This window comes from Caloenas nicobarica, chromosome 19 (genome assembly GCF_036013445.1).
Source record: "Caloenas nicobarica isolate bCalNic1 chromosome 19, bCalNic1.hap1, whole genome shotgun sequence".
NCBI classification, from domain to species: domain Eukaryota; kingdom Metazoa; phylum Chordata; class Aves; order Columbiformes; family Columbidae; genus Caloenas; species Caloenas nicobarica.
The window spans coordinates 1,207,131-1,228,903 of record NC_088263.1 but is presented as its reverse complement, the minus strand read 5'-3'; the positions used below and the strand labels follow the sequence as shown (position 1 = coordinate 1,228,903).

The 21,773-nt window shown below is 48.3% G+C and overlaps 1 protein-coding gene across 8 annotated transcripts in view; it reads left to right on the top strand.

The window, feature by feature from the left end:
• EXD3 (exonuclease 3'-5' domain containing 3) overlaps positions 1-21,773 on the top strand; it is a 291,985-nt gene that overhangs the window by 124,668 nt on the left and 145,544 nt on the right. For 7 of the 8 annotated variants that reach the window (XM_065648436.1, XM_065648434.1, XM_065648435.1 and 4 more), the window contains one exon: positions 17,167-17,351. In XM_065648436.1, the coding sequence (XP_065504508.1) occupies positions 17,167-17,351 (185 nt within the window). The remainder of the gene's footprint in view (positions 1-17,166; positions 17,352-21,773) is intronic. The other variant, XM_065648437.1, reaches the window with a different exon arrangement.

Here is a 21,773-nt window from a genome sequence, read left to right as displayed (position 1 = left end):
GGATCTACAGAGGTCCCTGCAACCCCAAACACTGTGATTCTGTGATTGCTGCCTCGGGTGGCAGCTGGAGCGCGAGGACATCTCACATAGCACCTGAAATTCTCCTGGTTTAACAGAGGCCTTGGGAATAGGCAGGTCTGGTGTTTTGCTGCACCACTTTCAGTGTGTGGCGTTCTCACTGCTGTTTTGGAGGGGATCTTGCAATTCGAGACCCAACTTGGTTGGTAAGTGCCATGGCACCTGTTTTGTGCAAAGTCACCCACAGCCCTTGGGGTCTGGTGGGTTCCAGGAGGGAGCTGCCCGGGGACTCTGAGGGGCTGGTGCTGCAGGAGACAGTCTGGGCTTGGCAAGGAGAGGCTGGGGTGCTTGTGCAGGGGAATGACAGAATATTGTGGGTATTTCTGAGCAGTTAGATCCCAGAAGGCACGCACTTGCTCCACGATTCTAATGTTCAGAGTATTTTTGCAGGGAATAGTTTGACTGCAGCAGAGCCGACCAGTTGGTACAGTTTAAAATGTTATCTCAGGGTGCTTTGGCACAAGAAGTACACTTGTGTCTATTTAGACCTTCTGCTAGGAAATTCCTTGTCCCGTGGAGCAGAACAGCGACGCAGCTCTTCATTTGGGACAATAACTAGAACCAGTGTTGGGCAGGGTTAAAGCCAGTCCGTTTATTTAGGGCTGTCCGTGTTCTAATCACCTGTTTCGCAAAGTGTCTGGGACAGCAAAGGGGTAGGAATGGTACTTCAGCTTTTACTGACCTGGAGCCAAAGGACCTTTTGTTGCTAAATCAAAAACTTTCTGTGCTAGTGTTTGCATGGGCAAACTCATCCCTTAGTTTCTCAAATGTAAAAGCTTAAACCTTTGCAAACGTACTGAAATGAGGTTCTTTGGGGCACTCCTGCGCTGTGGCTCAGCCAGCCCCTTTGCCAGCTCACGGTTGGAACTGCTCTGTCCTTCGCTTTGGCGCGTGCGACTCGAGACAAGGGCACGGGGATACAACATCTAGAAAAGCGGCTGCGGTTCTTTTCAGGCCCCCGTTGTGCAGCTCTTCAGTCTGCTCTGGTCTCGCGTGAGAACGAAGCGGATGAACCTGGCGCCAGCTGTTCAGCGCTGGGAGAGGCCGCAGCTGATCTCCTCTCCTTCTCCAGCTGTGACAATGAGATAACTTATTTATATGAACATTTCTGACCATGAAAATCAGACACTGTGCCAGCTCGTTCTCTGGGTGACCAGGGGTGAGATGCTGGTAATTTGCAGCAAATGTATAATAACTCAAGTTCCACTAACATTCTGGGGTTGTTATGCTACTTCACAGATAATATTCAGATATCTGCCCAAACAGAAGGCATAAAAGTAAAGTGCCCTCCTTTATGTGTAATACATTTGAAAAACTTTGACAATTCCTGGTCCTTGATAGGTGTAAATAGTCTTACACTACAGCAAGGAGTTGGGGGTAATCTTATTTATTTAGCCGGTTGGTTTCTAAATGACAAACATCCTCAGTGACTGGTGCTGAGATCCTAATGCGCTCTTTCTTTGCAGGACCATTTTGACCTCTATTAAAATCTAACAACCTCTGGAATAAAATGTAATAGCTGTTATGCTTAAGGAGGTATTTTTAAGGGGAATTTAAAGGGCAGAATGCAATTATTTAAAAAAAAAAATTGTGGCTAGAACACCTGGCCAGTAATCTTGCTCTGGGGAATCTTTAATAAGGACAAGAAGTCAAAAAGGCCACTTTGCAAATATCCACATCTTGTGTCCTTCCCTAGGACTCCTGAGTTTAGGCAAACTTTTAAATTGACTCAAGATTGTTTTGAGTACGGCAACTTCCCTATAGCGTAAGGAACTTAATATCTGTAGGGAATTAAGCAATCTGTGCAATGCAAATGGGAAGGATATTCAGGAGGTGATTAATAAATGACATGTCTTTTGGTATAAGTCTGCATGTCAAATTATCTTTCGGTCTGTGTTCAAGTGAACTGTTTATTCAGGGATATAATGGATTTCATCACTTAGATGTCAAATCTAGACTGGCTGTTTTCCTGGAAGGTAGAAACCAAAACTAGTTTAACCAGCTGTTGTGTGGAGTCCCTTGCTAGCATTTATGGCCTCTTTTTAAGGAGGAAATTAGAACCAGTGGGTGATTGTTTTTGTTCCTTCTGGCCTTAAAAGTCTCAGAGAGAAATCATCAGCTGAAATAAATGTTTGTGGTTCCACCAGTGTTGCTGCAGTGGGTGCTGGAGCCGAGGCAGCTCTGGGTACCGCTGTGGATGTGCAGATGCAGGAGCTGCTCTTTGGCTCTGTTTTGCCTGCAGTTTGCCTGGTAAGCTGTCTGCGAAAGAATTGCATTTATCTTTCTACAACTTTAAGCAGCTCCCTAACAGCTGCCGTGTAAAAAAAAGAGATTTTTTTTGTCTTATCCATTTCCCTTTTGCAAAATAGATGGTATTTAGCCCTGGACCAGTGACAGGTTTGAGATCTGGTGTCTGTCTTGTGAAGCCAGGGTTGAGGGAATTGCTTTCTATCCATTGAGAACTGGCCGTATTTCTTCCCCCTGCCGCCACTTGCTGCTCCTGTTGCTCCTTCCATTCCTCTTCCCGCGTTTTGTCCCCCGGTCAGGGACTGACCAGAACCTCAGTGTTTTGCAATCCCTCTGCTTCTGCCCTGTGCCTTTTTCTTTAGATTTACTATTCTTGTTGGAGGACTCTGGGGAGAACACGTAGCCACAATGTGATGTAAAAGTATATTGTACCTAAGGGAATATTAAACCGTGGAAAAACTGGACAATAAAAGTAGCAGGCAAAGTATAGATTTCCTTCTATTTTTCAGTTTGGTTTGTAAATGGTGTCGTGTATTTATTGATAGCTGAAATAACATCAGAGTTGCAAAGCAGAAGGACTTACTGATAGGGCCGATGCAGAAAACAGGCACATCTGGGAGTTTCTCAGGAAAAACACAACATAATTCTTCAGTTACATTCTGCTTTCTGGATAGAAAGCAGTAAAATATGCATCTGTACTAATGAAGTTAGCACTAAAAGAAATGGGAACTTCTCATTTAACATACCCACAGCTGTTGTGGGAGAAGTACATGGGAAAAGCCAAACATGCAGTGTGTACCATGCCTTACTATCTAAAGAAGAGTCTATCAAAGCATCTGTACAGTTCAATGTAAATACCTCCATGTACCTCCAGTGTGGCTTAGAGAGGATTATTTTCTGTAAGGCCTGGAGGGCTGGTGTACCTAGTGATAATTATGGTAGTTTTATTTCTAACAAATCCAGCCATTCCTAGACACATAAATCGTGGTTAAGCACAAACTTACTAATGAATTCTGGTGGAATTTTACAGTAAGTACAAAGAAGCTGAGAAAAACTGCTATGGTTTTCTGAACTATCTACCAAATTGTCAAGAATGTCAAAAACATTTTAAAAAATCAGCCAAAAATTTCTCTGGAGTGATGGAAGATGTGTTTGCTCAATAATCAGCTCACGTTTACTTAAGTGTGGATCTACAGGGCCAAGCTCTGGAAATTCAGCACAAGCTTATGGGAGCTGGGTCTTTGTCTTCTGCTTCAGCGAGGTATTGGTGAGTAATTCCTTTGAAAGTTCAGGACCTCGGTTTTAAAAGTTGTGGCCGTATAGCCTTTATCTGCGGACATATTAAGTACTGGAGAGTGAAGAAAGGAAACTGGAGAGAGCACACGGGGGAAAAAAATCTCCTTTAAATTGTTTTGGTGTGTTAGAGATGCTTTCTGACCTTAAACCCCCTGCAACCAGACAGGGCTGCTAAGCAGTATAATGACATTTCTGTCACTAGCATGCAATCATTCGAAAGCACAACTTCATCAGAAAGAGATTTGGTATGGTATAAAAAAGGCTAATTGGCTTATAGCTGTAGGTTGAGAGGTCAGTATTATTATAGATTAAAGAGTTAAGAGCATCAGCGAGCGGTCAGACTGAACGGGAGTGCCCCGGTGGTGTGTTTAATTCAGCCAAACGAGAGAAGCGTCTTAGGAGTAGGAAACAATGTAGAAAGGACTATCATCCAAAACTTTATAGGAACATGTGGAACACGTGAGCTCCTTAAAAGCTATATCAGAAGTCTAATATAGTAGTTTCCAGGATACCTGTTACTGACTCCAAACTGCATCAGCTACAGGATTGTACACCACAAAGTAGAAACGGGGACCATCTCCCATAGAACGAGCAAATTCTCATGTTCCTTTTGCTCTAAGACAAAGGGAACCCTGCCAAGAGCACTGACATTGGCCTCTGCAGCTGAACAGGGCAAGGCAGAGAGGACGGGGCACGGAGCTGGTGCTCGCACAGGAGAGGATGTGTTCACCGCTTTTTTCAAGTGGGAACCAGACAGGTCATCACAAATTCTGTCTGTGAGTGGGGGACGACTCTTATTTACAGCTCTGACATGAGACAACACGATACTCTTGCCCAGCAGTAGTTTCTGCTTGGGGACCTGCAGATGTAGGGGGCCACATTTCCCAGTTTTACTAAAGTCTTAAGCCCTGTGCATCCTCACACACATGCACAGATCCACTTCTATGTTCTTATCCAGTCAGCAGTAAAACTATCCGGTCATTCGGTAATCACCCCAGATTATTTAAAAACCCTGTAATAGATCGGTACCTGAGTGCTTCCACACATAGATATTGGATTCTAAAGGCCTGTGCAAATCAGCTGCCTCGCACAAAGATGGTTGGGCTATTTGCAATTGATAGTTTGGCTGTATTATACTTTTAGGCGAGATTAGTTCACCAGTTCCCTGCCAAGAAGAGAACCACATAAACAGAGGATTGTTTAGAAACAAAAAAAGGTCCTCTTGACAGAGAAGTCATGTAAATGGGAAGAAACAGGAAACTAATCTTCCCTTGTTTGCTCTGAAGGAATGCATATCTCTGAGGAATGTTGTAATTATGGATTTAGGAAATCAGTCCAATTTGCCAGGGTGTGAATTTCAGAGTTCATTCAGTCAACCCTCTCAAGTATTTCTCCTTCAGAACAAAAAACACCAGGAGTTTAAATGTACCAAAAGAGATTAAAGGAGAGAATTATCTACTGCCAAGATTTAGGAATTAGCAGGGCTCATTTGGAGGGCTTTAAACTAGATTTGAAGGGGGATGGGGTTGTAGCTGGGCTTGCATCAGTGGGGCAGCATGCTGGAATCAGTAAAGACTGGGAGGCCCCCCATACCCCTAGGGTGAAATCAGTGTACTCGGCTCACTCCCTGAAGTGCCCGTACACCAATGCGCGCAGCACAGGGAATAAGCAGGAGTTAGAAACCTGCGTTCAGTCAGGAGATTATGATCTGGTGGCAATTACAGAGACATGGTGGGACAGCTCACATGGCTGGAATGTGGTCATGGATGGCTATGACCTTCTCAGGAAAGACAGGCCAGCCAGGTGTGGTGGTGGAGTTGCTCTTTACGTGAGAGAGCAACTACAATGTACCGAGTACTGTCCAGGGGCAGTTGAGGAGCGAGTTGAGAGTCTGTGGGTGAGAATTAAGGGGCAGGCTGGCAGGGGTGACACTGTTGTGGGAGTCTATTACAGGCCACCAGATCAGAGTGAGGAAGTTGATGAGGCCTCTACAGGCAGCTGAGAGCGGCCTCACAGTCACAGGCCCTGGTTGTCATGGGGGATTTTAACTTCCCTGATGTTTGCTGGAAGGACTACTCAGCCAGCCAGCCTCAGTCCAGGAGGTTCGTCCCGTGCATTGATGAGAACTTCCTGATGCAAATGGTGGAGGAGCCGACTAGGAGAGGAGCGCTGCTGGATCTCGTCCTCACTGACAAGGAGGGTCTGGTTGAAGGAGTAAAGGTGGAGGGCTGCCTTGGTTGCAGTGACCATGAGATGGTGGAGTTCAGGATCTCATGTGGCGGGAGCAGAACAGCAAGCAGAGTTGCAACCCTGGACTTCAGCAGGGCCGACTTTGGCCTGTTCAGACAATTGCTGGGGGAAATCCCGTGGGCAAGGCTGCTTGAAGGTAAAGGGGCCCAAGATAGTTGGTTAACATTCAGGGACTGCTTCTACCAAGCTCAAGATCAGAGCATCCCGACACGTAGGAAGTCAAGGAAGGGAGCCAGGAGACCTGCGTGGTTAAACAGGGAACTGCTGGGCAAGCTCAAGTGGAAGAGGAGAGTTTACAGATCATGGAAGGAGGGGCTGGCCACTTGGGAAGAATATAAGGCTGTTGTTAAAGGATGTAGGGAGGCAACTAGGAAAGCTAAGGCCTCGTTAGAATTAAACCTGGCAAGAGGGGTCAAGGACAACAGAAAGAGCTTCTTCAAATACATGGCAGATAAAACTAACACCAGAGGCAATATAGGCCCACTGATGAACGAGGTGGGTGCCCTGGTGACAGAAGATACAGAGAAGGCAGAGTTACTGAATGCCTTCTTTGTCTCTGTCTACTCTGCCGGAGGCTGTCCTGAGGAGCCCCGTACCCCTGAGGCCCCAGAGGAAGGCAGGGCAATGGAGGAGTTTGCCTCAGTTGATGAGGACTGGGTTAGGGACCAGTTAAGCAATCTGGACATCCATAAATCCATGGGTCCAGATGGGATGCACCCGCGGGTGCTGAGGGAGCTGGCTGAAGTCATTGCTGGACCACTCTCCATCATCTTTTCCAAGTCCTGGGAAACTGGAGAGGTGCCTGAGGACTGGAGGAAAGCAAATGTCACTCCGGTCTTCAAAAAGGGCAAGAAGGAGGACCCGGGCAACTATAGACCGGTCAGCCTCACCTCCATCCCTGGGAAGGTGATGGAACAACTTATCCTTGGTGCCATCTCGAGGTATATCAAGGATAAGAGGGTCATTAGGGGCAGTCAACATGGCTTCACCAAGGAGAAGTCGTGCTTGACCAACCTCATAGCCTTTTATGAAGATGTAACAAGGTGGATTGATGATGGCAGAGCAGTGGATGTGGTCTACCTTGACTTCAGTAAAGCATTTGACACCGTCTCCCACAGCATCCTCACAGCTAAAGTGAGGAACCGTGGTCTGGACGATTGGGCAGTGAGGTGGACCGCGAACTGGCTGAAGGAAAGAAGCCAGAGAGTCGTGGTCAATGGGTCAGAGTCCGGTTGGAGGCCTGTATCTAGTGGAGTGCCTCGAGGGTCAGTACTGGGGCCAGTATTATTCAATATATTCATCAACGACTTGGATGAGGGAATAGAGTGACTGTCAGCAAGTTTGCTGATGACACCAATCTGGGAGGAGTGGCTGACACACCAGAGGCTGTGCTGCCATCCAGAGACCTGGACAGGCTGGAGAGCTGGGCAGGGAAAAATCTAATAAAATATAACAAGGGAAAATGTAGAGTCTTATATCTGGGCAGGAACAACCCCAGGTTCCAGTATAAGTTGGGGAACAACCTGTTGGAGAGCAGTGTAGGGGAAAGGGACCTGGGGGTCCTGGGGACAGCAGGGTGACCATGAGCCAGCACTGGGCCCTTGTGGCCAGGAAGGGCAATGGGACCTGGGGGGATTAGAAGGGGGGTGGTTAGTAGGTCAGAGAGGTTCTCCTGCCCCTCTACTCTGCCCTGGTGAGACCTCATCTGGAATATTGTGTCCAGTTGTGGGCCCCTCAGTTCCAGCAGGACAGGGAACTGCTGGAGAGAGTCCAGCACAGCCACAAAGATGCTGCAGGGAGTGGAGCATCTCCCGTGTGAGGAAAGGCTGAGGAGCTGGGGCTCTTGAGCTGGAGGAGACTGAGGGGTGAGCTCATTAATGTTTATAAATATATAAAGGGTGAGTGTCAGGAGGATGGAGCCAGGCTCTTCTCGGTGACAACCAACAGTAAGACAAGGGGTGATGGGTTCAAGCTGGAACACAAGAGGTTCCACTTAAATGTGAGAAGAAACTTCTTCTCAGTGAGGATGACGGAACACTGGAACAGGCTGCCCAGGGGGGTTGTGGAGTCTCCTTCTCTGCAGACATTCAAACCCAGCTGGACACCTTCCTGTGTAACCTCATCTGGGTGTTCCTGCTCTGGCAGGGGGATTGGACTAGACGATCTTTTGAGGTCCCTTCCAATCCCTCACATTCTGTGATTCCGTGGAAGATCCTGCAAAGATACTTATTATTGCTTTGGCTATGAGCCAGATGAGGTTTGGGCATGGCAAAATAGATATAAGTGGTAATCATGTTTTTCCTGTAGGCATCTATTTTTCATAGACTAATGATGGGAAGAGTTAGTGCTCTTGAGCAAGTATTTCCTTCATTGAGAGTTTTGCTTATTCACTTTGAAGACTCTAGCGAATAGAAAAATGTCCCCTGCTGGGAATGCCACATTAGCACGTTCTTAGAGAGAAAAGAACCTAAAAGCAAGTTCCCAGCTCTCTGCAGGAGGCCTGGGCTGGAACGGGTCTGTGAGCAGAGCCGGGGAGAGCTCTGGGTGTGAGTGTGAGGCCCGGCGAGGCCCAGGGCACGAAGCGGCCCCTGGGGAGCTCCCGCAGGGCTGGACGGGCCTGGCCGGGCCCTGCGCTCTCCCAAACCTGCTGCGAACTGAAGCAGCAGCAGAGACCTAAGAAATCTGAAGTCAGTGAAGCTCAGGGCTGGGTTAGGAAGAGAGCAAAGAAATTATCTTACTGCTTCTGTTCTTTGGCAATGAACACGGGAGATTTTAAGTTAATTCCAGTTCAGAGCTCACAGGCCTTTTAATTAAGGTAGTGATACAGGTGAGAACCTGGAGCTCTCTGATGACCCATCTTTCATGCAGCGATTTCCACAAGAGAAGTGCAGATCTGAGGGAATTGCCGTACGTCAGGAGCGAGAGCAGAGTAATGGTGCATCCTGGGGCAGGAGGACCCCTGTAGAAAGCTGCTAAAGTAATCGGAGCCAGGACCAAGTAACAGGAGATTCCTGCTTTGTTGTTTGGCCTCAGAACCTGGAATTTGACCTGAGCTGAGCAGGGAGAATGGAGTGGGGAGAGAACAAGAAAGAGGTTTCTGAGGCTCTTCCTCTGTCTACAGATCCTTCTCTTGAAGCTCCGCGCTGGCCGTGTGGAGCTGACCCGGCTGGACCCGAGGGGTGAATCCTCCTGCTCCACGGGTGCTCGATGTGCTGGAATTCCACGTCTTTTTGGAAAGGAAAACAGAGCTTCTGAATTCTCATTATGTATGTGACTGGGTATGGGAACATTTAATTGAGTGATTGGTTAATTGGTATACTGGTTTAGCTCGTTAGGGTTAATATCAGGGCTATCCAAAACGAATGGGAAGGCGTCATGGTGGCTTCAGCTCATGCACATCCTGACAAACGGATGAAGTGTCATCCTGCAGGTTCATTTAGCAGTAGAGACACAGCAATGGTGGTTTCATTCCCACAGGCTCTTTCTCTTCACACCCCCACAGCTCTTGCAGCCCTGCGGTGAAGTGGTAGTTCAATTCTCTGTGCCCGTCCCCAGCACAGTGCCGAGCTCTGGCAGCGTGCAGCTGTCACCGCGCTCCCTGCCGGGCTCCTGTGTCAGGTGGAGTTCCTGCAGACAGATCTCGGAGTACGAGTGCATGTCCTGCACTTCCGCTAGGCTGGATTTTGGAATTACCACATTTGATAGTGATCCTTCAGGCAGCCTCATGGCTTAGCAGAAAGTCATATTTTCCTTGTGCGGGCTTCCATGCTTCAAGATACAAACTAAAATAGAGTTACGTAGTGGTGACTTGTAGAAAGTTTATGAAAGTGCTTGGCAATTGTATAAACCTTCTTAGGGTTGAGAGACCAGAGAAATTCTGTTGGTTGCTCTGAGGACCAGGCTCAGTGAACCTCAGGAGCACCTAACGCACAGGACGTGATGGGAGCCCTCCCTTCCTTAAGCTGGAGAGCGCAGTTTGGCATTTGCCACAGTGACACTTTGTTCGTGTGTGTCTGTGACATAACGACAAAAGGTGAATAGATAAATGCTACTTCAAAATACACTGGGAAGATAAGGGTTGCCAGTTTGTCTTCAATGCACTGTGTTATTGGACTTAGACAAAGCATCTACTGTGATAAGTAACATACTGCTTTGTGCTCTGTAAGAGTTTGGCCAATTTCCCCATCCTCATTCATCTTCAGTCTTGCCAAGTGCTGGAATGCTCCCAGAAAATATCTGCAGCCTGCCATCGTGGGACCAAGAGGTGTGAGAAATCTGGAAGCATATCAAAACTGTGTGGCTTATGTATTCAGAACAAGTCCTTGGGCCTTCGCTGATCCCGGTGATGAATAATATTCAGCAGCTCCGGGGCCAGGGTTAGGTTATAATTCAGAAGACACCTCTGCAGCGATGGGGAGAAAGGGATTGCAGGGAGAGGCACAGACCCTCGGGACAGACTTCACACTGAAGTGAAGGAGAAAGAAATTACATCTTAAAAAGCAAGCAGGGTAAAATTACCTCGGCCTATTTGTTAAGTAATTTTTTTTTGGTTTTTTATGGATGGCATGCAATTATTTCTTCTTCCAAAGAAAGATTATATTAATAGGGTTAGAGTAACTCTGTAGCTCATTAAAGACATACATCTATGATATTCCCTAGACAAGTAGTGGAGGAGAGAACAAGTAGTGCGGGCAAACGCACTGTGATTTTGTGTATCAGCATACCTGGAATTGTTGCGGTACGTAGCTGAGGAAAATGAGTTAATTGTGGGTTAAAATAAAAAGGAAAAGTTCTGATCTTCCCACTGGGAAAGTCCCTGAGGTGTAAGGCTGCACCTACACTAGTAAACAAGAGCATGAGCTGGTCTGTGACCCTGCAGACAAGTGGCACTGGTGACTCCACAGCCTCAGGCTGACATCCCTCCTGGAGTTTTGTCTGAGATCCCTTCGCTGATCCCTTCTGCAGGCACAGCAGTGCCTAATGGTGGTAAAAGCCAATTTTTCAGGACAGCATTTAAGTGGCTGCATTTGTGTGCTGGTGGGTAACATGAGTCAGGGGCAGTGCTGAGCTTTACCATCTTACAGATGCATCGTGGTGCCTTCTTCACTAAATCTTCCAGTGTCCTGAAGCATCTTGTGTGCCTGCAGTTCCCTGGGCAGTTAGGAGCACTCTTGTTGGAGTGTATGACACCTTCTCCGTTAGGCCTCAATTTCTGTCTGGATTTGTGCTTTATCCAGCCAAGAAACGTCAATGTCCATATTCTGGTCAGCTGCTGAAGTGAAATCCGGTAACGATCTGCCAGATCCACTGCAGTGAAACGCCGTGTGTTGAGCCTTTCATCTCCCAAGTAGGAAGTGTCGTGTGCCCTGGGAAGTGGAGCCCTTGCCAGCAGACGGTTTATCTGTTACGTGGCTCTGTGAGTTGGGTGAAGGTTGTGTGAAGGACGTCCAATGCTGTGTTTAAAAAAATGTCTCAACCTCTTGCTCAATATTTTTTTAAAATACTCTCTCTTCAGATCTGACTTTGAAAGCCAAGTTCATTCTTTACCTCTGCTATACACCTCCTCTCATCTGTGGCAATATGTGCAGATTTTGGAGACATGATGACTTCATCTGGCAAAGATGATTTCCCTTAGGGGCTGCCTGACAGAAATTTGGAAGGAATCTTAAGGCAGGAAATGTATTTGGATCTCTGTGTAGTATTGTTGAGTATGATCAGGACCATCCTGTATTCTGGGTAGACGAGATCTTGGGTGTTCTTTGCCCGGGAGGTGCTTGGAACATGAAAGCAGCAGTCACTGCAAGAAGCCACCTGTCTGCGTGGAGACGAGTCTCAGTGCTGGGGAATGCACCGTGGTGCTAATCACAGAATCAGAGCCTAATTTCAGTTTGAAGGAGCCTGCAGAGGTCTCTTCTCTGTCCTCCTGTGCAAAGCAGGGCCATCTTAGTTGAACAAGGTGTTAGAGGGCCCTGCCTGGTTCCACGGCCCCTCTGGACCCATTGCAGTGTTTAACCACTCTCACTGTCACCTTTTTTTTTTCTTTAGGCCTGGATGGAATTTCTGGAAGGCTCTGATCCCATCTTCTCTATGATCCTCCATGATAAAATTGAAGAGAGTGATTCTATTCCCCTGTATCCCCCACTCAGCCTTCCCGAGGCTGAACGAGCCCTGCTCCCTCAGCCTCTCCTTCTACATCAAGTGCTCCAACCCACTCATTCATCCCAGTGGCTCTTTACTGAACTCCTATTTTTCAGCATCTCTTTTACACTGGGGTGCCAAAACCAGGCGCCGTGTACAGGTTTGGTCTGACAAGTGCAGAACGTCCCTCACCCTGCTGGCTGATGCGCAGCTGGCTGTGCAGTCGGATGGTGCATTTAACAGATGAGCTGTACGTTTGTTTTATTTCTGGCAGTGGTGTCTGGACTTCGAATGAGAAATCGCATTGGCAAGGTTGTGTGAGCCAGATGTGTCTCATCACACCATGTTGTCCTGGGTGCTCACTAGGAGCGAGCAGCTTCAGTCAGGTTCCCCAGAAACAATAAGGTTCTTTTGAGGAACCCCAGTACAAAGGCAAGTTGGATTTAAGAGTCGCCTCTGCCTTGATCCCTTCAAGCGATATGGTAAGTTAGACTCCTCTGAATTGCCTTTGGAAGAGCTGATTGCATGGGGAGAGCGGAGCTGAGGCTCCTGGTTCCCAGAGCTGAAGGTGGGTAGTGTGAACATGCCCCAGGGAGCCCCAGTGCCTGCTCTGTTGAAAGAGAGCAGAAAACCCACTTCCCCACCATTGATGTGGTCGTGGCCTCCAGAACACTGGAGTGTGGCTCTGTCAATGACGCACTGATTGCTATCTGAAAGTCACTCTTCTGGGATGTGAATGGAGGCTATTTTGTTCTTCTGCAGTTCATAAATTAGTGCATCTGAGCAGGCCGTGCCTGTGAGCGGGAGAGCAGCTCGGGCGGTGAGAACGCGGCTTTCTCATCCTTCTGCCTTTGTGCCGAGCAGCCTGCTGCTCTCACAGAAACCCGCTGCAGGAACCAGTGCGTGCAGAGTTGGCATCTTCTATCCAAGTGCCGTCTGCGTGGGATGCCCAGAAGTTGGGGTCCCCTTTCTCTCCCGAAAGCTGGCACAGGGGTCGCAGCGCCAGGACTTCCCTGCGGTGACATGCCGGTGGGGACACTGCAGCAGCTCTCCGTGGAGTACAAATGATGCTAACTCCAAAACAGAAATCTCGAGTACGAATAAAATAAAGTAAGAATGAAACTATAATAACACAGCGGGATGTTCCAGGGAATCTTGAAACAGGTGTGTGCACAGGACGTGCAGCCCCGTGAAGAATTCAGAAATGCTGCTGCTCTCCTCAGCTGCTTGCACTGGTTTTGTCCTTTCAAAGTCCACATTTTTTTTTTCTCTTTAAAGTTGCTGGCTCTAAAATATTCTGCTTGACATTTTCTCTTCACTAAGAGGATTTTTTTTGTGGATTCTGGAAGCACTTGAGAACAGGGGAAATTGGCCAAGACATTCAAAAGTTAAATTAAAATCTGACTCTGCAAATAGCCAGTGTCACTGGTGTGAATAATTTCACTCTCCTGTAAAAGATACTGAGGGAAAGCGGAGAATTGTATTGGACAGAAATGCAACTTTACACATAGAGATAAAAGTAATCTATGGCTGGCTAGGGTGACTTCCAAAGAACATATTGGATATTTGGATCCAAAATTATTGATAACAATGGAGGAATTGCTGATGCCGTGGGTTAAGATCAGGACATTCCTAAGCTTGCTCTGCACTGGTGGTTGTGAGCTTTGTAAAGCACTCGGCTGGCTGAGAACAGGATTTACGGGTAGGTAATCACCAGCAGTCATTTTGGAAGGCTTTAATCATGGATTATTGTTGGTGTCAGGAGTTTTTGTGTGCGCCTATGGATTAAAGAATGTATGATATGTCTAGAATTCAGTGAGGGTTGTAAACAAGCCTCATGGTATATAGAATCTTTTCCTGCTCGAAGGTGTTGCTGATGTTGATCAGAACAACTGTGCCAGTTTCCTCTTGAGAAGCGTTCATTTACTGAAAACAAAATACATCAAATGTCATCCCTAGTGAAACATTTGTCTCTGCATCTGTGCCCACATCTTCTGGGGCCAAAGTTTCCACATTCCTGCTTCTTGCAAAGCTGTTGCGGTGGAAGCCTTTCCCCTTTATAGCAATGTTGGTTTTTTTCAGTAGAAAACAAAGCAAGCTATTTTCCGCTTCAGAATGCAAGATGTAATATCTCTGGAGAGATTAACCTTCTTTCCAGAGTTGTTTTTGTGGTTGAAAGAATAAATCTGTTATCATTAAAATAATAAAAAAAATCTGCACCTCATTATTTCCAGAAATAAAGCTGACATAATGAGGATTTATTAAGAATTGACTCTGGGTGAACTGAAGAGACATTCAACCCCAAAGACTTTGTGTTCTAGAAAAGAGGCAGAAAGACAATAGAATGGACACAAGGGAAGCTAGAAGAGGGAATTGCTCTGTGATGTTAATAAGAAAATATGTTCTTTTTGAGAAGTGGCTTGGCAAATGCGGCAGGAGGAATTATTCCAACCTCCTTCCCGTGTTAGGTGCTTGGCTGAGCTGGGCTGCACGAGGCAGAGATGTGGGAGATGCACAAAGCGTCGGGACTGGCATGGCCAGGAGGAAGGTTGGGGAGGAGACACAGAGAGAAGTAGCATAACCGTGATTGCTGCTCCCATCCTGCTCTGCCCCTTCCCTCGGTGACCAGCCCCTGGTTTGCTGCTGGACCCGTCCCGTGACACTGGCTCCTTGCTGGGCCACCAGCCTCTGAGGAGCAGCAGGAAAAACGTCCCTCCACATACCCCTGAGAAGAAAATGTGCTTTGGCATTTGACAAAGTCAGGGGGGTGCAGACTCAGTGTTGAGGCAGCAGTGTTTATGAGCAGGCTGGCTCTGCACTACCTGGAATGCCGAATTTCTCTGTGGCTTTTCTTCCAAGCCTCTATCCCCTCCCGCACCTCTATGAGATGGATCATTGTTTTGTTTTGGTTTGAGTTTTTTCTTTTCTGCTGTCTTTTTTCCTCCCCTTTTCCCTTGGGGCCATCAACAGGTTTGTTTCCTGGTCTCTGTGCAGAGTGTCTGCTTTGAAGACAACTTCTCACCTTTGAGTTACTGAAGGAATGTGAGGAATGAGGCCCCGTGGCCCCAGCCTCCCACCCAGCCTGTGTCTGTGCACGCAGGGGAGGAAGGTGAGGAAGATGAGGTGCCTGGGATCAGACTCCGACCCTGCAAGTGCTGCTTGGTGGACACCGAAGGGGAGATGGCAGTGGAGGGTGGGGATGCACTTTAAATGCGTGTTGAGCATTTAACTGCACTGAAAAATACTCGTTGTTAGTGCCAGCAGCAGTATAGCTGTATAGCTACAGATCCTGATCCACCATGGAGAGTCTCAGCTTGCTTTAGCAATTAAGTTTTCTTGACAACATTAACTTCTAAGGCAGATCCATGAGTAAATGAGTCTGGCAGGAGGATGAGTTGCTGATCTGGCTGCAGAAGCTCTGGGGTATTTCAAGTGCAGGTGGGTTGGCTGGGCAGGGGGAGAGGGTCATTCCCACGCCCACGGAGCTGTTGTGGCTGTCGGTGTCACCGTGTCCATATTTCCTCTTGCAACCGCATCTGTCAAGAGGGTGAACAAGACAGAAGAGCTTGGGTGAACTCCTCGGTCACGGTGGTGTCTGCCCAGCCCTGCCCATCGCTGCTCCCTCAGCCAGGCTGGGCAGCGGCCGCGCTCTGGCCACGCCGGCTCCCAGCGGCTGTTTGGGCTGGAACACCCGGCAGCCACGGGTTTGTGCTCGTGCCCCAGGCTCTGCACTGTGCCGGGGCTTCCACCAGAAAACAGCTGGGAACGGGGAGCGTCCAAAACTGCCCTCCCTCTTTGCTGGTGCATGTCACGCAGGCTCCGACAGCGACACCTGAGATCGTTGTGTTTGTTTTCTTACGGGGAAAGGCTGAGAGGGCTGGGGCTGTTCCGCCTGGAGATCTCAGGGTGGGTGTCAGAGGATGCACCAGACTCTGTTCAGTGGTGCCCAACGCCAGGGTGAGGGGCAACGGGCACAGACTGAAACACAGGAGGCTCCATCTGAACATGAGGAGAAACTTCTTTGCTGGGAGGTGCCAGAGCCTGGACCAGGCTGCCCAGAGCGGCTGTGGAATCTCCTTCTCTGGAGACATTCAAACCCGCCTGGACCGACCTGTGTGATCTGCTCTGGTGACCCTGCATTAGCAGGAGTTAGGCTGGGGGATCTACAGGGGGCCCTTCCACCCCAACCATGCTGGGATTCTGTGTCCATGTGGCTGAAGCAATTATCCAGTTGTCACGTCCATGCAAGCCTTGAATCGACACAAAGGGAGGAATTTCTTGTACCCAGCCCTAGCTCTTCACACCTGAAACAGCTGGTCCGGGTTCCTCTCTTGATCAGTGGAGCTCAAGCAGGACTTGCAGAGCACAGTTCATAAGACTCTTTCCCGCGTGGGGTGACGCCGTCCCCAGTGGGCTGTGCCGGTTGCTCCGGTGTCTGTCGCACCGGGGGCTGCGGCATCGTGCTGGAGGAGGGACCTTGTGCCCCTGGTGTCACAGCGTGCGGATGGGCTGTGGCTGACAAGCAAGCCTCTTCCTCGCTGTGAACGCCGGGCCAGCTTTGCTGATGTGTCCTGCCTGTGACCCGTGTGTGACTGGCAGTCCTAGAAATCCTGGAAATACTCCCAAGGCTGGAGGGGACAACATGCGGCCAGCTTACCCTGGGGGAGACTGAGCCATCCTGTTTTCTTTCCCAGGACATCAAGTCACAGCATCACTTCAGGGCCATGTGCAGGCACAAAATGGGACTAAAACAATCCAAACTCTTACTCCTTCCATAATTACCTGCCTAACGAGCCCAAAGCCCTTTACTGGTCAGTCAGTAGTTCTAATTTTGCTGAATATAAACCGTATCTGAGCAAATGACATGCTGGTTGTCAGTCAGGCTAAATGCTGGGGTTTTATCCTCATTTCTCTGTGCTGCACCTGCAAAATGGTATTCCCAGAACAAATAGCCATGCTGGCGAGGGGACCCGGGTAGCCAGTTAAAGGATGTGCTCTTCGTCCCTTGGCAGAGAAGTGCAGGACTCGCTGGGTTTGAACAAAATCCCTCCTGCGGTGGGAGGATTCCTGCTCCTTTCCAGGCCGCCCTGGAGAATGCTGTCTCCTGGAGGGGGTACAAACACCCCGATGGAAATTGCACGGACAATCTTCCTTTAGCCTTGGTTCCCCTTTCAGAGCACAGTCGGAGAGAATCGATGGCTTCAAGGGCACTTGATGCAGTTGCTGATACGTTACTGTGATCTGAACACAGCAGCAGGATGGGCACAACGCTGCAATTTGCCCAAGGAGATGCTGCCTTATGGAGTGGCTGATGAGCTTCAGAAGCTTCAGGAGCAAGAGAGGTAAATAATCTGTTTCGTGCCTTTTCAATGTAGATTACTTATTATACAGGGACTACATATTTGCTTAAAATAATCGGCCATAACACTTCTTTGGGGAATTAATTTTGCAAAAACTTCCTCAGTTTACTCAGACCACATCTTGGTGTACATGCTGCATTTGCTTTTTGTAAGCCTGTGAATGTCTGTGAAAGGGGCATTTTAAACTCCTGGCTGAGTACTTAGAAGCCCTGTGAGATTGCTTCATGCTGCAGGGGGGTCTTCTGCCTCCCTCTGCCAGATCAACAGGGCAAATAAAATGATGTGGGTAGGATCTGAACATGTGTCTATTTTACTGAGTTGATTACATGTCTCTCAAAGTTTTCTATTAACTCTGCATCCCTCACTCTACTGTAGTCTGATTTAATGCCTTTTAGGCATAGGTCTCCTATGGCCAAGAAAATAATTTTAAAGTTCCTTAAATTTTTCCAGTTGTCTTTATTTTCCTCCTCCTCCGACAGCTCATAAGACATTTTTCATCCCAGTCTATACTTTTGCCTCATCCAAAGCTTTAGGAAGGCAGACCCTGCAAGAGTCACATTAATTGAATCTGGGATAAAACTGGACTCCTGGGCACAAATTTACCAAGTGATCTTAACAAGCTTTAGTCTCTTTCCCTTTTTCTTCCTCTAATGCAATCTCAAGAACACAGTGCTATTGTTCCTCTCCTGCTTTGGGACCCCCGTGTTGGGTGCAGCAGGTTACCTGCAGTTGCTGCAATTCCTCCCCCTGCGGGACCTTCAGCCTGTTGCATCACCTGAAACAAGAGTACGAAAGCAGAGCTACAAAAGAAAGAGCTGAAAAATCCTCATGTTAAGAAGGAGTCTTACAACTCCTTGATTTCAAGTGCACAGAACTGTGCAAACAGCCCCAGCCAGTGATCTGGGTGAACCTGCTGGTGTTGAAGGGTGGAGGGCAGAGGGTGGGCAGGTTCTCTGCTGCGCGAAGTTGAAATGAGGCTCCAGATTTAGGAAGGCACATGTACCAACTGAACTGTTGGGAGCTGTCTGATCCCCACAGCAGGCGAGATCTGGAGGAGAACCAGGGCTTCTGGGTATTCTGTGCCATGCCTCTTTGAGAAAATGGCCCAAATCATCTTCTTCATGCAACAATATCCCAGGCAGTTGCTCAGCTCTGCCATGTGGAGGAAGAAAGGCTGTATTAGAAAAAAATGACTCAATGCAAATGATTTGCTGAACCCCAGTAGTTCACTTTTATACTCATGTGAGTGATGGGTGTATCTGCCATGTTTCAGTGACTCTGTCCACAAGATGTTTAAGCAAGTTATTCAGAGATGGCTGTGTTGGCACCCTTTTTTAAACCTTTTTTTTTTCCTGTAGAGAAAGGCTTACACATATGCGGGCTACTGCAAGTCTTGAAGAGCTGCAGAGCTTGCGGATGATCCTGCATGAGGGTCCTGTCAGCATCTGCAGGACTGCGCGGGAGATCTGCAGCCTCGGGCGGGATGTGGCAACCCCGTCCCCACGGCCCAGTGGCCTCTGTGCCCAACTGTTGTGGCTGCAGGCCACCACAGTCCTTGGGCTCCCAGGAATTATACAGTGACTTGCTGGCTTGCTGCAATCAAGCAGCATTTTCTCTGCTCATTCTTGTGCAGGAATTCACCTAATTGGATTCTGTGCACAGAAGAGGAGTGATCCCTGAACGCTTAGTGTAAATGCAAGATTGCTCGGGGCTGTGTCGAAGCTCAAAGCCTTGCTGGCATTCGAGAAGCAATCAGGATGTTTCCAGGTAGAGTCGAGGCTTTTGTCAAAAACAGAAGAGAGGAAGCAGTGATAATTTTTGAGTTCCTTAGGACTCTTCCATTGTTGTACACATCAGTCTCCATATTCCAGAGCATTTTGCTTGACCGGACTTGGCACCACTTGCCCGGTGTCTCTCTCTTGCCCTCACTGGTGAACTGCATTGGGTTTTTTTTTAGCCTGGAGTTTGGTGTTTCTAGTTCAACAGCCAAGTGAGATTAGAGGAAAGTTTGTGGGAAATTCTTGACCGCTCCCAAGAGGTACTATTTACAACTTTGTGCAAGCTGATAGCCCATATCTTCAGCATCCTTCAAACACAACCCTTGAAACCTCTAATAGGAGGGAGTAGCTTCCTAGATGGAGCTGAACTTCTCAGTGTAGATGATGGAAATCAGAATCTGATTTGAAACGGACTGTGTGTCCAGGGGGATTTGATGATGGCATCATCCATTGTCTGTTTGGGGAGGAGTAAAGCCAGCAGAAAGTCGATGATCACGGCTCCCTGGGTAGCAAGCTGGACGCTTTCAGCGCCGTGCTCTGGGTGTGGAAGCAGAGGCAGGGTCCCTCCTGGCAGGGTCCCTCCTGGCAGGGTCTCTCCTGGCAGGGTCTCTCCTGGCAGGGTCCCTCCTGGCAGGGTCTCTCCTGGCAGGGTCCCTCTCGGCGTGGCTGTTGCACGAGGCCACACACTCACGCTCCTCTGCCGCCTGACACGGTCCGGGGCTTTCTGCTGTCCCTGCAGAACGTGCAGGTGTGTGCAGATGACTTGGCTGCTTCCTTGTATCTTAGGTTCTTAGTGCAGGGCTTCCCTACCGGTATCATGTCAGAATTAGGAGCTCCAGCTAACAGTTAGGATCTGTCACTGCCTGTCTGGTTAATGCCACCGCCTCACCAGGGGGTAAGGAGACCATTTTAAGAAGACCAAGTCTGGGAGTGAGCAGGGTTACCTGCTCTAACAGGTTTATCATCAGGTTTGTTGTCTTCAACACTACAGCAAATTTCCATGTCCTGGAAGAGGAGGTTGTGCAAAAACTGCACCTTTTGTAACTAGACATTGTGGGTTTGGAGCATAGATTGGACTAACTTGGATTGCCTAGAAGGTGGGAACACGATGTATTATTTTTAATGAAGATGGTTTTGTGATGGTCTCACAGATGGCCTTGAGCGGTTCATGTGCTGAGCTTCACGGGTCTGATCTTTCTCCTAGTGCAGATCTGCACTGGTTCGTGTTCAAGCCCCATGTAACCTCAGGAAATATGACACAGCTGTAATCACCCTCGAAACACTGTCTGCAAAGACCCACTTCTCCAGATGGCACACGGCTTTCCTGGAGCACAGGAAACTCTTGTCTGTCTCAGACGTGCTTCTGCTTAGCTAAGAGGTGCCGGAGCTGCCCTCCGCCCCTTCTGCAGCTGCACCAGGAGCCAGGAGCTTTTGGGGTGAGGTGTAACCACTCAAAACAAAGGGGTGGTTAGCAGGAGTGTGACTTAGCCACAGACTCCGCATCTAGAGAGAGAAAAAGCATCACTGCATCTCTCTGCTCTGGGAGTCCCGTGTCGGGTCCGGGTGGAGCGCAGACAGAGCGGTTAGGATGGGCTGCGCTGGTCCGGAGGAGTTCTGACAGATGAGTAAAACCCTTGGTGCCCCGGTTTGCTCATCCAGTCGTGACACCTGCTGAAGTGACTGCTATAAAATCAGCGGAGCCATGGAACCTAATAAAACAGTCTGTCTGCCTTATTTATTGAGCTAACAAAGCAGCAGGTTCCCAGCGCTCACACTGTAGAGAACAAGGTGGTACCAGCGTGTCGGTGCCATCAGCTGTGCCACTGGTCACACCGCATGTGGCTCCCGAACTCTGCAGGTGAGAATATTCCTGGAGACCTGAGACTGCACACCTTCAATAAATATTTTACACAAATATTGACTTCCCCATGCACACAAACCCACGGAAAAAAGTGTTTGTACAGCGAAAGCTGCTATGCTGCAAAATTAGTCACACAGTCCCCTAAACATAGAGTTAGTAAATGGTTTCTCAAATAACAAACTATTTTGAGTCTCTATGGGAAAGAGACTATCCAGAAATTTGTGACAGGTCCAAAATAGCTGGATATTTTTTATTAGTTTCTTTCCTCCGATTGCATCATCTGGCTGAGACACCACAGCAATATGCTGACCTTCCAGTCACAAGGTCATTTCAAGAGACTCTGCTGCCTTTTGAAAAGAAAATGTGCTGTGTAAGATCCTGTTGTAGGAAATCGGCTAGCTCATTTCTGCAGGCATCATCCAGCATTCCCAGGGTATTAATACCCAGATACTGAGTGTCTCTGTGTGGCGCCATCTGAAAGCCAAGCGGAGGGAGCAGCACAAGCAAGGCACGGGGTCTGTGGGCTCAGCTGTCTCCCCCTAAATAGAGAAGGTTTTCAAACTGTAGTTCTGAGTTTTTCTCATTTCATCCCTGTGCAATTTAGGACAAATGTTCTTGTGCAACCTGCATGGGCATTTTACAGGCCAAGGGGATGGAGGAGAAGAAGCTGGATGGGATCAGGGGGTCTGTGAAGCCTTCCCAAGCCGTTGCACTGTAAAATGACGAGGCAGATTCACCTGTCCCCAGCTGGTAGCGATCTCAGCG